The sequence below is a fragment of the Mastomys coucha genome, unplaced genomic scaffold (assembly GCF_008632895.1).
Source record: "Mastomys coucha isolate ucsf_1 unplaced genomic scaffold, UCSF_Mcou_1 pScaffold21, whole genome shotgun sequence".
Taxonomy (NCBI): domain Eukaryota; kingdom Metazoa; phylum Chordata; class Mammalia; order Rodentia; family Muridae; genus Mastomys; species Mastomys coucha.
The window spans coordinates 76,186,661-76,205,307 of NW_022196904.1; the positions used below are offsets into that span (position 1 = coordinate 76,186,661).

At 37.5% G+C, this 18,647-nt stretch overlaps 1 protein-coding gene and 1 pseudogene across 9 annotated transcripts in view; one reads left to right on the plus strand and one right to left on the minus strand.

The window, feature by feature from the left end:
* Nox4 (NADPH oxidase 4) overlaps nucleotides 1-18,647 on the plus strand; it is a 178,832-nt gene that overhangs the window by 19,186 nt on the left and 140,999 nt on the right. For 5 of the 9 annotated variants that reach the window (XM_031387254.1, XM_031387253.1, XM_031387258.1 and 2 more), the window contains exons 3-4: nucleotides 6,351-6,437; nucleotides 11,089-11,184. In XM_031387254.1, the coding sequence (XP_031243114.1) occupies nucleotides 6,351-6,437; nucleotides 11,089-11,184 (183 nt within the window). Of the gene's footprint in view, nucleotides 1-6,350; nucleotides 6,438-10,039; nucleotides 10,211-10,247; nucleotides 10,498-11,088; nucleotides 11,185-18,647 lie in introns of those variants that run through there. The other 4 variants (XM_031387256.1, XM_031387255.1, XM_031387259.1 and 1 more) reach the window with 4 other exon arrangements.
* On the minus strand, nucleotides 7,230-8,009 carry LOC116102533 (annotated as a pseudogene).

Below are 18,647 nucleotides of genomic sequence, written 5' to 3' on the forward strand. Positions count from 1 at the left end.
ATATGAACTAACCAGTACCCCTAGAGCTCCCATGGACTAAACCACCAACCAAAGAATACACATGGTAGGACTCATGGTTACAGCTGCATACGTAGCAGAAAATGGCCTTGCTGGTCATAAGTTGGAGGAGAGGACTTTGGTCCTGTGAAGGTTCTATGCCTCAGTGTAGGGGAATGCCAGGGCCAAGAAGAGGGAGAGGGTGGCTTGGTGAGTATGGGGTTCGGGGCAGGGAATAGGTGGTTTTTCAGAGGGGAACCCAGGAAAGGGGATATCATTTGAAATGTAAATAAAGAACATATCTAGTAAACAAAAGAAAATGACTATAAGAAAACAGAATATATAAGAAACAAGAAACATTTCAAATGGCATGATCCCATTGATGTTTGTATAGCCAGTTGCAGAATGAAAAAGGCACGAGGACATCTTTATCAAAGCCAGTCATGTGTCTAAATAGAAATATAGTTTATTTTGTGCTAAATTAAATAACTAAACATATAAAAATTTATATATGTGTATTATTATGTATCACTTGTTATAAATTTATTATTATATATGTCTGTTATATCCATGTACACATATTGACATACATATATGTATTAAGTTATAGTTGATGCAAAAATCATAAATTATATTCATTTAAAAATATAACTTAATAAACATTGGTGTAGAAAGACTCCTGAAACTATCATCACAGTTAAAGTCATGAATGTATCTAACCTCATCAAAGCATTCTTTGATCTTCTCTGAAATCTGCACTTGGCCCCTTGCTTTCCAATCCCACTCCATCCAGAGAACATTATTGATGTACTTTCTATAAATAGAGAATATATTTTTTATTTTGTTATAACTAAAGCAATAGAGTGGACACAGACATATTTTTTGTGTCTGGAGGTTTTTTCACTGAGTATATTTAAAACTTCATGTGTGTGGGTCTCAAGAGTTCATTCCTTTATCTGACTAAACAACATCTCACTGTGTAAATGAACTACATTTTCTTCAATGTCACATGGAGTCTTTGTACTCATCCGTTTTGAAAATAGTTGTTTATCATTATACTTTTAAGTTACCTTGTCCTACTACTTATGGTATTTTCCAATTATTGCTTACTGTCCATCTTCTTTACCAAAGCATTTGTATATTTTCAACTGTTATTTTTTATATCATTAAATATTTCTTTGTGAATGAGGATCTTACACTACAAAATTTCTACAAGTCTATACCTTCTGTTTTTATCCTCTTAATAAATAATTTGGAGAACTGAAGTTTTATGTTTTATTTAATTTTAATTTAATAATAGAATAATTATTAGTATTTGCACAGAAGTATGTGTGTGTGTGTTGTATGTATGTATACTATGTAGTATGAATACATGCTGTGATAGGCACATGGAGGTCAGAAGACAAGTTTGTGGAATCAGTTCTTTTCTTCCACTGTGCATTCAGGAGACTAAACTAAGGTCATAAGGCTTCCAAGCACAGCCATTTTTACCAGATAAGACTTTATAACAGGCAAAGTTTTACGTTTTAATAAATTTAAACTACTATTTCTTTTTCTAGAACATGGCTTTGTTTTTATGTTTAAGAAGTTTCACAGATTTAGAAAGCTGCGGTTTCCCTGTATATTTAATTATAGAAGTTTTGTAGTTGTAGGTTTTATATTTATGTCTGTTATTTATTTTGAGTTCCTATCTACATATTGTACAAAATACTAAGGAAAATATTCCATCTTTACCTACAACTATGTATGTATTTTAAAGTTAAATTTTAAACCTTTTTATTTTCTCCAGATTTCTTTTATCCTGTATTGGAACATTTTGCCAGTACATGTGTCTCTATTTCTGAAATCCACTCAGTTCTATTGCTTCTTTAACTCTGTTGAGGCTCACATTTTAAATGTGGATGCTTTCTTGGTCTAGAATCTCTCAAACAGCAATGACACATACAGCTGCATAATTCATTCTACCTATTTTCCAATTTTCATTGGATACTTCTCTTAGTATTTTATTACTTTGAACAGATACCATGACCAAGGCAACTCTTATAAAGGACAACATTTCATTGGGGCTGGCTTATAGTTTCAGAGGTTCAGTTCATTATCATCAAGGTGGGATCATGGCAGCATCCAGTCAGGCATGATGTGGGAGGAGCTGAGAGTTCTATGTCTTGTTCCAAAGGCAAACAGAAGACTGGCTCCCACATGACTAGGAGGAGGGTCTCTAAGCCCACCTACACAGTGACACACTTCCTCCAACAAGGCCAAACCTACTCCTAGATGGCCATCCCTCCTAATAATGCCACGTCCTGGGCCAAGCATATTCAAACCTCCAAATTCTACTCCCTAGCCTCAATAGACGTTTTTCAAATACATGAGTCTATAGGGGCAGTACATAGGCATAGCATAATTAAAACTATATTTAGTCAAACTACTAAAGTTCCATAGTCTATAACAGTCTCAACAATATTAAAAGTCCAAACTTCAAAGTCTCTTTTGAGATCCATGCAATCTTTTAACAATAATCACCTACTAAATGAAAATCAAAGGCAGATTATATAACTCCAACATCATGCAGGATATGCATTACCATTCTAAAATGTCATGGTCAGAAAATACTGGAACAAAACTAAACAGAAAACCAGCTGGGCAAACTCCAAAGTTTGCACGTCTATGTCTGAGATCAATGTGCTCTTTAAATCTCCAAATCATTTCACCTTTGTTGACTGCAACAAACTTCTTTCTCTGGTCTGTTTCCACTGTCTGTTAGCAGCTTCCCTCAGCAGGTATCCCATGACTTTCACATGTTTAACAACTTGGGGTCTGCAAGTCAACTTCAGCTTTTTAACTTCTTATTTTAATGTCTGTAGCACGAGAGACAACCTTGGCTTCTTGGTGATCTCAGAAAACACTTCCCAGAAGATTTCATCTTAATAATGCTGCTGTCTTCTTAATCACCACTAATGTCTTAGCTCAAGCTAACTAGCATCAATTGTCCCAGTAGTCCCTTCTATTCTTGACTTTAAAGCCAGATCCACATGGCCAAAGCTGCCTAGTTCTGCTGTTTGCTTGGGCTGAAGCAGTGCCCCTCCCCCCATTGATCTACTACATTATCATCAGATTATTGTTTTCAAACTCCTTCACTCCCTAAACTTGGCTGTCCTGGAATTTTCTCTGTAGATTGATCTTGAACCCAAAGATCTGCAAGGTTCTGTCTCTTGACTATTGGAATTAAAGGTGTGTACCACCACACCTGAACTTAAGCTTTTCTTCATCTACAACTGCACTTCCACTTAGATCTGCTTATCGCAGTCTTCTGGGACTAAAGATGTAAACAATCATACTTAGGCCAAGTATGATTTCAAGGCCACTAGTCCTCAAGATCCAGACAAAGAGCCTGTGATTTTCAGCTTCAAGATCTGGATTGCAAATGTGCCCCCCATTTCTGGATTGTAGCTCATTTCAGATCAAAAGTCCAAATGAAAACAATAACCAGGTCATAATAATGCTTCTTTAACTGAAAAAGTGTAAATTTACGTGGATGGGATCTTGTCTCAAGGTCACCAGTCCCTTAATTCCTTTTAATATCGTTCAATACAGGATTTCGGTTCATTCTACTTCCTGGTGCCCCATTTAGTCTTTGAACCATACATTTTGTATTTTTCCTTTCTATGCTTGGTACTTTTCATTAAAATGCTCTTCATAATAGTGGACTTTAGTAACCATATAAAGTAATTTATACCAAGCTATTTTGAGATTTTCTTTGTTAAAGCAATTAATCTAAATCTCTTCACCTTAGCCTCAGGCAGATTCTTCAGACAATCAGGAGAAAGCAGTCACATTCTTTACCAAAATATCACAAAACCAGTCAGGTAGGCCACATACTAAAAGTCTTCTTCTCTGAAACCTCTTGAGCTAGGTTCCCACAGTTCAAAAGCACTCAGGGTCACTGTCTTCCATGCTTCTAACTAGTATGGCCCATTAAGCCCCACTTAAAGAATTCCACTGCTTTGCTGCTTTACAAAGTCCCAGAATCTACATTCCTCCAAAGAAAAGCATAGTTAGGGCTATAATAGCAATACCACTGGTACCAACTTCTATCTTAGGATTTTACTGCTGTGAACAGATACCATGACCAAGGTAACTCTTATAAAGGACAACATTTAATTGGGGCTGGCTTATAGGTTTAGAGGTTCTATTCATTATCTTCAAGGTGGGAGTATGGCTGTGTCCAGGAAGCCATGATGTAGGAGGAGCTGCGAGTTATACATCTCATTCCACAGGCAAACATAGCTAAGAGGAGGGTCACCAAGCCCACTCTCACAGTGACACATTTCCTACAACAAAGGCACACCTACTCCATCAAGGCTATACCTCCTGATAGTGCCACTCCCTGGGCCAAGGATATTCAAACCACCACACTTGTACTTTATCTTATCCAGTTGAATATCTTGGGTACCATTTTGAAAGGTAATTCAGCTTCAGAATCTGCTTGATAGTTTTCCAGCATTATACTTCCACTCTGTGACACACTCTTTCACCTGTCTTTACCAAACTCATCTCTTGTTGGTGATTTAAGGCCTGGACTCTATCTACAACAATAGGTTGCTCTTCAGAACCCTCTCCCACTCTTCCCTTCCTTCTAGAATATCCTTAGCCTAATTCTTCACCTGACAATATAAATTGCTCTGAGTCTTATCTTTAATATAGCTTCAATATCTAGTTCTTAGGAAAGCTTTTTCTAATCATGATGCTTTCATAAGAAATATGTTCCTTTGGTATATGTCTATCAGGAAAATTTTTACTGTAATTTATTTTGTTTTGAATTTTATATTTTTTTGATTATTTGTCTTAAAAAGCATAACTTTTGTGGTTTTGTTCACTTTTATCCCTTGTAGACCACTAAGGTCCTTGTGCATTGAGACAGACATTAATCAAGAAAGTGTTTAATCTGGGACTTGGAAGATAAGTAACAGCTAGCAAGGTGTATTTAAGAACTCAGTGCTTAGCCTGGAGAGAAGAAACTCATTGCAAGCTGGAGATAGAGAAAGTTACATGCTTGTACTGTTGACACAAAATGAAATTATTATTGTTTTTATTTTATTGAAGTTCAGAGGTAAAATGAAGGAATTAAGACAGTAATTAAAGCTTAGGTTAGTCATTATCAGAGAGTCTGTCAAACATATGGAATTACCTGAAAGCCAACAGCCACCTTTCTTAAGATCTAGTGAAATATACTTGGACATTATTTTAAAATGACAGATTCTGTGATCTTCCTGCCTCGGTCTCTAAACTTCTGAGACTTTAAGAACTTATTAAGTACCTGGGCAAATTCTGATACTTTTATGATTCTAAAAATCTTATCATTTACCATGACCTGTAATAATTTTGCTTCATAGTTTCATGATATTTTTTAGAAAGTGACACTTAGGAAGTATATTGAAACTAGATAATCTCATTTTATCTTGTTAATATTTTGAAGTTGTTTAAGTGTGTAGAATTGTGATTTAAATACTATAATTGCTTTTGGCTTTTCAGGAAATTTCTGTTTATAATATTAAAAGAAAATTCCACAAGTATTCAGGAATTATTCTGTCAATAGATGTGCTTAAGAAACACCAGAAACCAAAAGGCACAAATATATCATAAACAATAGGCCCAACTGTCTCCTGAGAATGAGCACTTTATTGGGAATACGAAGGCCAGCTGGTACTTCTCTACACATCTGGGATGATGGTGGAAGCTGTGAACCAAAGTCATTTTGTGATTTAAGGCAATAGACATTAGAGCACATGTAACTCATGACTTAGTAATATTGACATAATATAGAGGAAGCAGGAAGAAGATGTGCCTCTGGAAATTTACTACTAAGTGCTGTGGCATCATGGACAATTGATTTATTGCCCATGTATCTCAGTTTACTTACATGAAAAATTAATATGGAGAATGTTCCCTCCCATTCTATGAAAGATATTTGGGGATGAAATGATCAAAGGTCAGAAGACTATTCTGAAATAGCAGAAATACTTTTGTAGATGGCATGTTTGTTAGATTTGCAAAGTTTGGTTAATCTGTGCTGGTATTTATTCATTTGATTATTTTGTAACATCTCAATGGATATATTAAGACACAAATGTGTATATATTTTATATACACAAATTGATGTTTAGATCTGAATATATATTTGGAAACAATAACCTTTTTTAAAAAAAATTATACTAGTCTATGAATTCCAGAAGTTTGGACAAGTCTTTTGTAAGAGGTAATTCTAAACAAAAATGTATCATTCAGTTTTAGTCAAGAAATTATGACTGGATAATTTCTTTTCCTGAAATTCATAACCTGCCTTCACATTGTAGGACTTGTTTTTCAGCATAGCAACTGGTCCTTCAGGGCATGAGAACTTCTCCAACATCTCTGCTTCCATCAGGAGCTGTCCTAGCCATGTGAGTGCACAGAAGACATTCCTGAGAGACTTAGTCATGTGGTGGTCTGCACTTGTTTTTGTAGAGAAATGACAGTGAGTCACTGTCTGGAATGTGTCCCCACTCTTCAAATGGGAAGCCTCTAGGGCACTTTTCAATGGTTTTCTGATGGGCTTTATTTCTTGCCAAAGGCTCTAGGGTTAAGGTAAAGTTTCCTACTTTTTTTATCCTGTAAGTAGTTCAAAGGTTGTGGATTTTCTGTCAGTTATACAGTCCCTAGGATGGTCTTTTTCATGTTCCCTCTTTTTTTTGTTTCTTGGAAAAAACATCTTTCTTTGAGTCTTAATACTATTGTGTCTTGGCAATAAGACTTTGCTAGCAAAAACAGTAAAGTGAGTGTTCTTGCCTTCTGTCAATCATATTTCTAATATTTAATTTATTGGGTCTTAAAAGAAATGCTATTTAGAAGTACTACACTTTTATCCCTTAAAGTGGATTTCTTCAAATGTCAAAATTTAAGGCTGACATTTTTAGTCCAAAGGATAAAAAGAAAAGAAATGAAAAAGAGAAAATGAACATCATTTAATTTAAGTGCAATGTGAACTAAGTAATGGTCATTCCTGAAAGATCTGCTATCAACCCGTAGAGACTGCAAATGTTATTTAGTAAATAAAAAATGATTTTGTAGGTATGATTAAAGTAAGGACTTTTGTTTGTTTAGTTTCATCATGTGGTTTAATCTATTACGTTGCCTAGGAAGGCTTGTAGTAGCAAGAGTATAAATACTTTCCAGCATGTCTCTTAGAGACCATTTCACCCACTGCTCTGTTTGGCTTCTAACTCTTGTCTACATTCAGCAATGGTGAAGCAGATTCCTTTTCCTTGGGGAAGAGAGATCCATGATTCATAGCTATTGCCAATAACAAAAATTTTGGAAAGCCAAGTGGCAAAACTGTTTCCATTGGCATCTTTCACATGAACCACACAAAAAAGCAGGGATGCCTGTCTCTGTTAATGGTCATAACATTCATTCCCAAGTTACCACCTTCAGTCATCATACACAGATTCCCAGTTGATGAAGTCTGTTATTTTCCTGGTCTCCAAACCAATCTGAATGGTGTCATTCCCCTTGATGAGGGTACAAGGGTAGCAAATTGTACAAGAATGATTGGTTACTCAATCTGGGATTCCTTTTGTGTCTACAAAGGTCTTTCTCTCTTTACACAATTTGTACTTGGCCTCCACAGGTGTAATATGATGACCAGCGAAGATATTCTTGGTGTCATAGATCAGACAGAACTTCTTTCCAGCCCTGTCAATGTTGGTGACACCATAAACCCAGCATAGTAGGTTACATTGGTCTTGAGTTTGCCATCAATCTTAATGAAGCACTGCATGCAAATCTTTTCTTATTTCATCCCTAGTCAGGGCATACTTATATCTGATCCTTAGGAAAATAATCAGAGGCAGGAATTCTGTCAGCTTATGATAACTAGTGGATAAACAAGGAACAAGCTTACCAGTCAATTTCTCAAGCATCTAATGTTTTGGACCTGCTACACCCTTCGTATGTTTCTTGGAACCATGAGCCATGGCTGCTGTGCTGGGAACAGAAAAGAGACTCCTAAATTAAGGATCTTGACATGACTTGAGTCCTAGACACAATCACAGTGTGTCTTTAGAAGGCAAAAAATGACAGCAGTTGAAAGAATGGAGAGTAAGATGACCCTGGAGGCACAGACAAAGGCTAGGTACAAACAAGTTAAAGACTACTTTTAGCTACGAGAAGCTGGAATGACAAGAAGCCGACCTTCTCTTGACACCTCAGGTGAGGATCCTGTCACCATGTTGTTTCTTGACTGGGTAGCATTGACTTCAGGCTTCTAGTCTTCAGAAGTGTTAGGAAACATATTCTGATTGTCTGAAATGGAGTGTTTGACAGTGACTGGTAATGGCAGCAGGAAATAAATTCAAGTGTCCACTCATCACAGATGCCTCTTTTAACTTGTAAGACAGGTATCAACCACCTGGAGGTACATTTTCTTATCCATCCTTATGTTATTGTTGATTACTAAGATGAACAAAAACTTTTCTTACTTTACTAGGAAGTTAAATGTGAGGACATGGTTTAAGAAAGACATAGGCCAACATGCGATATGAATATCATGAATCAGGCATACATTGGATTGAATTATTTATTGAATATGTCAATTGACTATGTGCTGCTCAGTTTTGGCATCTCCATGTTCTACAGGAAATGTAAATCCCTTCCTTGACCAAATCTACCTCCTCCATTTACCAGGGGATACCTTTAATCTCTTTTCTGTAGGGGTTTTTGCAGGCTCAGGCTCCAGGTTTGGAGGAGCAAGTTCAGCAGATAACCTCTCAGATGCAAATCCCCTGCATTCCAACTTTCACTTGGGTGTACTGTCTCCTGTAGCATTTCCTGCAGCCTCTCTTTTAGGGCATGGCTCTGGAAACAAAGATTAAGTGTTGAATTTAAAGATGCAGTGGCCTCTGTCTTTGGATAGTCTCCTTTCTTCAGTGGTGACACTCCTAGGGCTTTCCATATGTGACTTCTCTTTAGGTATAAGGAAGTATATTTAGGTATGAATAAGGTATATTAGCTGGCAATTAAGTCTTAGTATCACTTACTTACACATAATATGGTAGACAACACTACTTCGGGAAGTGTTCTTGATTCACTCATGCTTGGGGCAGGTTACACACTGAAATGAGAGGACACAAAGAAATGTGTGTGGTAGTCAACTAGGACTTGATATAGATTGATTCCAGTTTTTCAAACTGAACGTTGAAATCAAATGCAGATTCTTAAATTAACTTAGATAAGGACATTGCATGGAGTAAGGACAACAGGATTTATTAAATTTTAGTTCCATTAATTAAACTTTTAGTTCAATTGCCAGTATGATAAAATGTATTTCATTTTACAAGAAAAATCTTGGGTGTCATGAGATTAGATTAAGCATATAAAATGCTTTTTTGACCTATTACGTACGTTAGTTAATAAAGTCACTGAACATCGATTATGATACAGACATTATTTCATATGATTAACTGTTTAATTCAATAACTATGCTCGTTGCACACTCCTCACCTTCCATGGACTTCTGATATAAGTTTAAGAGGTTTTCTTTTTAATGAGTTGACTTTGCAATTAGCAGCATAAAGTGCACATTCCTAGAGGGAATCCAAGCTTCCCCCAAAGCTGCCCGTTAACTCTTTGCCTGCCTGGTTTGTTTGCAGCAAGATCTAGAAAGTTTTATCTCAAGACAGGATCAGCTGGGGCAGCTGATAGAGAAGTGGAAAGAAAGGAAGACTTGGGCTTCTGGCTGTGAGATGGTAATTGTTTGTAGACACTGGACTGGAGGGATAGGGTAGGCTAACACACAAAAGACTACTTCCGGCTCAAATTTCTCAAATTTCTTTACCAAGTTTCTTTCAGCTGAACTTTTCTCTTTTTTTCTTTCTTCCTTCCTTTCTTTCTTTTTTTTTTTTTTTTTTTTCTTTTCTTTGTCGGCGGCAAGGGGGTGGGTGGGTGGGCGGGTGGTGGTAGTGGTGGTGCTGTATAACCATTCTAGGAAGTATAGGAAGTAGGGTGTGTGCGTCCCGGGATGCAAAGTGCTTCCCCAAGCTTCTGAGTCCCATTCTCACATCTGGTGGTTGTCTGCAGCTGGGCAGGCCCGGCTGCAGGCTGCAGGGGACGCCTCCACCTTCCCACCCGGGACGTCCTGCACAGCCGCCACAACAACAGGCTCGCGCGAGACAAAGAGGTTGGCGCGGGGCGGCGCGCGGGGCCAGGGGGCGTGGGGAGGCCAGGGAGCAGCTCGGTGGGAGCCGTGGTGGAGACCTCCCGTCCGGCCTCCAGACTCAGTTCAGCCTTTGACCCTCGATCCCCCGCCGCTCCCCTGCAGGCTGCGTCCCGGGATCTGCTGCCCCGGCCACTGATCGCTCCTTTCGTTCCCAAGCACCGAGCGGAGCGCAGCACCACCGCGCCGGCGGCATGGCGGTGTCCTGGAGGAGCTGGCTGGCCAACGAAGGGGTTAAACACCTCTGCCTGGTAGGATGGAGGGCCAAGCTGGCCTGCCTGTCTGTCTGTGCTTCAGCCAGTTTGATTCATTCTCAGATTGTGCGCTGGTGGGATGAGAGAATTGGAAGTTTGAGGTTTAGTTTTCGGACTTTCTCACCTAACCATAACTCTATGCATTCCTGGAAATACTTCCTGCTTAACGCGAGGGAACTTTACTACAGATTGATGAGGAGCAAATGTGGAGGAAAGGGGCGCTAAGACAGCTTTTCAAACACTCATTTCCTATGCTCATCCAATTGCTTCCTTATATTGGGCATCCCATGGTCCATGATAATACCACTACTTTCTTATTCTCAGTTGGCACTGGCATTGGGGAAGTGAGGTATCTGTAGTTGATTAAGTGATCTGTTTGCTACCAGCCTTTATTTCAGTGCAGGGTCTGGGTAAGAGCAGGTAAGTGTGCTCAGAGCTGCTTTTCTACTTACTGACTGAACATGCTTCCTGCTTTCTGTACATGCTAATGAGGTTGCATCTACCAAGGTGAGTCTTGTGAGTGGCTTCTATCAGATGATTAGTTTTTTTTTTTAATTTTTTTTTTTTCTCTCTCTTTGACTGGTCTAGCTCGTTTGGCTGTCCCTAAACGTCCTACTTTTCTGGAAAACCTTCCTGCTGTACAACCAAGGGCCAGAATACTACTACATCCACCAGATGTTGGGCGTAAGTGAATCTGGGCTGACCTGGTACAGTGGGTTTCAGGCAACAAACTGCTACAGAATTTTGTCAGTACACCCATTTCTCATAGTAATATTTGCTGTAAACTTAAGAAACATGTGTTTCTCTCAGCAGTCAAGCTTTTTGAGTTTGGCCCTTTAAGGACCAAGAGTAGTATCTGCTAAATTGAGGTAAATGAACCTGTCAGACCAGGTTATTAGAGTTTGAGGGAAGTTGCTGGCTTTTTTTTTTTTTTTTTTTTTTTTTTTTTTCCAAGCTGCACTAGAGAGCTAGCCCTGAAGGGCTTGCTTCTCCCAGAGGACCAGCTGATGACAGACTGTTAGTCTACACTTATCAAGGCTCTCCGCCTTCCCACAAGTCTGTCCAGAGGATGTCAGCACTGGTTTTCTTTTACTGACAGTTCTCACAAAGTGAGCTGTTCTTTTTTTCTGAGTAGTCTTGGCTGGTTGCCATAGGTTATTGGTTAGGTCTGGTTCTGGTCTGAGGACAGTATCATACAAACTGCCCTGGCTTATTTCATGGTGATATTTCTCTTTGTTCTGTTTCTCATCTCATCCTTTAATTCTAGCTCTACCTTACTAGATCCTATGAATGGGAAGGTCCTCCAGGACCTCTTACTATGTACAAGGAGACTGAATTCTTCTAAGCAACCACACCAAGTATGAAAGGAGTTACACAATCTCAGGACACCTGAGCAAGCAGATTTATCATCACTGGAGAGGAAAACATATTCTCAAGAGGACACTTAATGCTTTGCTTTTCATAAATTTGTAACTATTTAAAATCACTTCAGTTGAATTCCGTGCTTCACGTTCATGATTGATGTACATAGGTTTATTGTTTAACCTTAGTTCTCTGAGTAGTGATTAGGACATATCAAGTCTGCAGTAAGCTGCAGATGAATTTACTGATACTTTTGAAACAGATTACTGTATTGAAGCTCTTGATTGTGACATCTTTTTAACATTTAATACCACTAGTTTTTAACTAGTGGGGTCAGAAACATTGATTCAGAAAAGAAAAAAGAGACCCCCCCCTTATTGAAGATTCTGAAATTAACATGGCTGCATTTTTTCATCTAAGTAACTTTGGTCTAGTTATCTAGAACTTTTCCTCAGGTTGCTTTCTAAATAGACCCAGAGAATACAATATTTACTGTTTTTCAAGTGCCTTACACTCGGATGCAAAACAGCCACCAAATCTCGCAAGCAAACAAAGCCAGCAAATAATTGTAAGTTAATAAACATATTAAGAAGAATTTCTCTGTTGAGTTACCAAGGACTCCTAGCTTTTCATTCTCTTTCTTGAAAACTCACTACTCACCAACTGTTTCAAGCAACAATGGTTCTGCTTGGAGGGTGGCACAGACATTAGGTGCTGGTAAGAATCTGGTTCATTAGCTGTGATAATTTGGAAAAAACATTCATCTCAGAGAAAGAGTAACTTATCAAGTCCTCTTCTTCAACCTTGATACAAGAGTTACAAATGTCAAGTAAAGCATTCAGTCTCACTCTTTGTTGTTCTCTTTCCTCCCAAGTTAATTGTCTATGTCTCCCTTGGATATATAAATACTTTTGAAATATATAAGCTATTCTGAAAACCATAGTATAGTGTAAAAACATGAAATAAACAATACTACCAATAGAGAGGCTGAGATAAGAGAAGCAAGATTTCAATATCATTGTGTTATACACAGCCAGACACTGTCACAAACAAACAAGCTGAAAGTGTATATAGATTGTACAATATTGGACCTATTTCTCCAATTACCAAATTAGAGAGACCATTGGATGACAATCAACAAATTTCTAATTCCTCATATTTTTGGATTTCAGTCAATTAGCATATGTTGGTAATATTAATTTTCATATTAAGATAAGGTAATTGTTACTTCCTGTTGTTTTTGTGGTAAAAGGTGGAATTAGGTTTGTGTGGATTTGTTGAAAGATTACTTTCTTGCTTCTTCTAGGGTGTAGTTTTGCTCCTTATGTTGATGTTTTCCATATATTATCCTTTGTAGGGCTGGATTTGTGGAAAGATATTGTGTAAATTTTGTTCTGTCGTGGAATATCTTGTTTTCTCCACCTATGGTAATTAAGAGTTTTGCTGACTTTATGGATAGACCATCTTAATACACACACCATTTTTTAAATGAATGTAACCTGCTCTCTGTGGGCTGAGAATAAAGTCACTCACTCAAGTCAAATAGTTTTTACCATAACAGGAAGTCTGTATCCAAAAATCAAGGCTACAATTCATTTCTGGGCATGACAGAACTGTCAACTCTCAGCTTATCTATGATGGAGGTAAAATCCTTTGGTGATGTGAGGGTCATTGAAGTACAGCCTTATTACAACAAAATCCAGTGTCTAAAATTGTTCTTATTTTGGGCTTGTACCACAGTAAGAGCCAAGATTTTAAACTCTACAAAAAGACTTTAAGTATTTTTTTTTTTTTTTTGATTTTTTCGAGACAGGGTTTCTCTGTGTAGCCTTGGCTGTCCTGGAACTCATTCTGTAGACCAGGCTGGCCTTGAACTCAGAAATCCGCCTGCCTCTGCCTACCAAGTGCTGGGATTAAAGGCATGCACCACCACCACCCGGCTTACAAAAAGACTTTATATATTTATGTTCATTTAAGAAAATGCTAGTAGTAATGTAGTACTTTGAAATATATAGTTAATATGTTTGGAGTTATTTAAAATTTATATTGAGAAAAATGTATGTATTTTCAGTATGGCTGTAGACAAGCATCTGCATAAAGCTGTTAAATTGAAAAAAGTATTATTTTAGTTTAGGCTGCCACAAGTTTTAATGATACCATAAAATGCCCATATATTATCTTTTTAGAACAGATCTTTTAAGAGGTGTGGGAAAGTCCATATTTTTAATAAGTGTTTTATTTCCTACTAGTGAAAAGCCTATCCGTACTGTCTATCTTATGCTACTGCATTTTACCAAAGTTATTTGTTGAAGGCCTAAATGTTTTCTCAGAAGAAACAAATTATGTTATGATAGCAAATAATCATATCAAAATAATTCCATGAGTGTATATTAATTTAATAAAATTGCACATGCAAGCAGGCCTTTATCGAGCGACTACTGTTAAGGAAAAGATCCTTCTGGGGTTCAAAAAAAAAAAAAAAAAGAAAACTCACTATTCGAAGTGAATTAATAAGCTAGAAGATTTTAAAATATGAGGTTAATTTTACTTAACACATAACTAGATGAATAACTTGTAAAAACAAAATCACATGAGAATTGTCCTGGCAGAATTTGTTCTGGATCAGGGTGCATGTGTTACTATCCAAATCTAGTTGTAAAAGCCGTAACTCAGCTTTGGAGGTTTACTCTTAACATAATAGAGACATTTCCTTTTTAAAGGAAGCTAAGCTAATTTTGTTAGAATCCAACAGGGTAGTTTGTATGTGCTTGGAAGCTGTGTAATTTGTTGTTGACACATAAGGTAAATTAAGATGGTGGGTACTTGCCCGTACATACAGGAACAGAAATAGTCAAACTCATTTTGAAGACATTTTAAAATATGCTCCATGTTTCTACTGTGATTCTGCATTAGTGCCTTTGATCAAATGATGTTACAGAACAGAGATGTCCAAGAACTGTGTGCCTGGCAGGGACTGGTTAAGTGATTGAAAGGCTCAGCTGGGTGATGAAGAATAGCAGCAAGCAGCCTGATGAAGAGAGGCCACTATACCTTAACTTTCTTGCAAACTCATGTCTAGTGACATCGGTGGACCAAAATTTCTGCCAGACTCCTTGTAAAAAGGAGTCACTTTCTCGTCACTTCTCACTTTCTGAAAATTACTTGTCATGAGTTCGGTAGTATTAATTTACCTAAGCTATTTACAATAGATATTTCAACTTACATATTGATGTTTAATGAACAAGAATGTCCATTCATAGCTTTACTATTGACTTTGTAAAGGAGGATTTAACATGCTTTTGTTGAGAGTCATCATCAGCTTATCTTTCTAGTCTTATAATGATTGTGGTATGGTTCCACAGGGAATGAATTTACAGTTTGTTCCATGACAAATACAGTACAATGGTGAAATATAATTAATTTTATAATATACATTTTGGTCTCCACGTTTTATATCTTTGGCATATCACTTGTTTAACAATTTTAAAGTTGCACAGGTGAAACAGCTCCACCATGACAGCAATGTAGAAACGATGAGGGATACACAGGTATTGTGATGTTTTAAGTCACTTTCAGGTAAACTTTAGATTAAAAAAAAGTGGTGGTAGCCTTAGAAATCAATTTACTTCACTATAAAACACAAATGGAAGGTGGAAGATGACACTTGCCCCACAAGCATGAAGTCCTGAGCGCAAAGTGCCCAGCAGGCACATAAAAAGTGGGGAATGGCCAGAAGCTCCTATAACTTCATTGCTGTGGGAGGCAGAGACAGCAGGACCACTGGGACTTGTTGGTGTTAGTCTAGCTCCAGGTCAGTGAGAGACCCTGTCTCAAGGGAGTGAGAGTGATAGAGCCAGACAGTAGGTGTCTTCTGGTATCTACATCCATGCACGAGCTCAAACACAATAGTGTGTATATACCACACTCAGGCATATACATACACACATATACTAAAAAGGTAGAAAAAAAAACACAAAGGGAAATAGTAAATTTGTTCTGCAAACATTTTGATAATGACATTAAGTGCTCAGATTGCTGTTATTTATGTATGAAATGTAACCCAGTTTTCTGTATCATAAGCTGGAAGGAACCACTGAATATGTCTTATTCCCAGAAAGATGTACCTATCTGGCAGCATTACCTATTAGTCACTGTTTGAAATCCTTACTTTATATTGAAGCTGATTATCTATGAAAGTTCATTTTTACAGGCAGTATTTCAGGCACTTTACCAATGTTTGTTTCAGCTAGGAAGCTATTCTAATTTGTTTTATAGAGGAGGAAATACAGAGCAGTGAAGCGTTGGGGCTTGCTCAAATGTCTTTGGTGGTGGTGGGGTCAATGTTACAGTGTTTTCTGGCCTCTTAGCTCTTCCATCATACTACCTATTTTTCTAAAGCTCTGTACTGGCCGATCTTAGGTTTGTATACCATTGGTAATAAAAATATGATACAAGACAAAGCAATAAGCTACAAGAATTAACTAAAAATTACCTTTAACCAAATAAATGAAAAGTGCCATTCTTTTGACAAGTAGCCGTGATTAAAAAAATCAAAGTGATATTTGACAGTTTGTCATTCAAACTATTTGTAATACAGTATGCTACACTGTTTTGCATCATAATATTCTGTTCACTCAGTAAAATGTTATTAGAAATAGTAGACTAGTATTTAGATTTTACAATGCTTACAGCCATCAAGCTGATTCACACACCTAAATGTTCTACACATACGTAAAATTTGTCTAATAACACAAATGAGTCTCAGCTTTTAAATTTAAATGTGGGAATCAGGTGTCTGTGGCATCTGTCTGTTTTTCCTGAGGTCTCAGGTAGTTAAGAAACTGTATCAGGTGGATTGTTTGAACTCTAGCAGCATGATAGTAGGACCCTGCCACAAGAACAAAAAATAAATACATTAATTAATTAATAAGAAAAAAATCAAAATTTAAGTCTCCTGGGGTAATCCTAGGCACAGTTCACCCATCAGGTCCCCAGGTATGGCACATGGCTTGTTTTGGGCATTTCAAGTAAAGGCCTTGGAGGTAGAATATTCTTGCTTTTATAGACAGGTAACCTTACCATTCTGCTTAAAACAAACAGCTAGTCAACCAATTAGCTCAGTTATATATGCCTCTGGGACCAATGAAATGGCTCATCAGGAGAGTAGGTAAAAGAACATGCTACTGAGTCAATCCCCAGGACGCAAATGTTGGAAGGACTGAACTAGCTTTCCCAAGTTACCCTTCAATCCACACACACACGCACACATACACACACACACACACACACACACACACACACACACACAATCTCACATACACATACACACACAAGATAAATGAAAAGAAAGGAAGAAAGAAGGAAAGAGAGGAAGAAAGAAACAGAAAGAAAGGAAGGAAGGAAGAAAGGAAGAAAAACAAGATAAAAACTTTAACTAGATCTGAATTTTGGTGGCTTTCTAGTTCCTTTTCATTGGACATTGAATGGCAAGGTGTGGGATGTAATTATTGAGCTAGGCCATAAAGCAAACAAACACACAAACCAATCAGAAAATCAGACAAAACCAAATCAAAACATGAAACATTAGAGTTCTGCTTCAGGATCTGAACTCATTGATGGGGGTCTCATTAGAATTTTGGGAATACTCATTTTCAACACTGGAGCGTTTGTTTTTCTTGCCAGACAGCTTTTCTTAGAACAAATTTAAAGGCTGAAAAACTTTTGACAACAGAGAAAATTAGATCTGAAGCACTGGAAGATTAAGAAAAGGTGAGATTAATTTGTTTTGACAGAGTTCTGATGATTATTAGTCACTGGATGGGTCTGATAGAGACAGAGGCATCATGGTCAAGGCTGGTTTACACTAAAGTTAATGTGCTAATCAGATCGTGCACTCCTCAGATGTTTAATTGTGGCACGCTGTGTAGTTTGGAATCTTAACATGGGTCGAGAGAAAACAAAGTATAAGGGAAAGCCAAGATAAGCATTCAAACAAACTAATAAGTAAAATTCCCTTCATTCATATCCCACTGGAACTTCTAAAATAAAGGAGTCTATGGAATATTAAAGATGAAACCTATTTCCATTTATTTATTTTAAGGAAGGTGAAATGTGGTTACTCATTTTTCCACATTAATCATTACCAATGTCTTGTGAGCCACCCTGAGAAAATTCGTTTTGTATTTTTTTATAGATATTAAGTCATTGTTTGCAGTGTTTGATTTCACAAACACCATTTTTTCCCCAATACATCTATCTATCTGTTTGTCTGTCTGCCTACCTACCTACCTACCTATTCTTCTGTCTATTTTTTAAAGGTCAAAATGAGCTAGACGCCTATCCCCATGGTATGGTCCTTGTCTAATACACCTGATACTCTTGCGTCTATTCCCTGCAAAATATGCTATTTAACTGGTACAAATATTTTAATGTGAACCAAGCATATATCTTTTAGTAATAGATCAAGTTGTCTTGGTTTTCTTTCTTTTTTTTCTTTTGATTTTTCAAGACAGGGTTTCTCTGTGTAGCCCTGGCTGTCCTGGAACTCACTCTGTAGACCAGCCTGGCCTCAAACTCAGAAATCCGCCTGCCTCTGCCTCCCAAGTGCTGGGATTAAAGGCATGTGCGCCACTGCCTGGCTTTTCTTGGTTTTCTACCTTATTTTCTCTACAAAATAATTTTTATGTAAATTATTTATTTTCTCAGTAGTTGTTTTGTTGGTGCCATGATGGCAACTTATTTGTTTCTCTTTTTCTCCCATATAACTCTCTCTCTCTCTCTCTCTC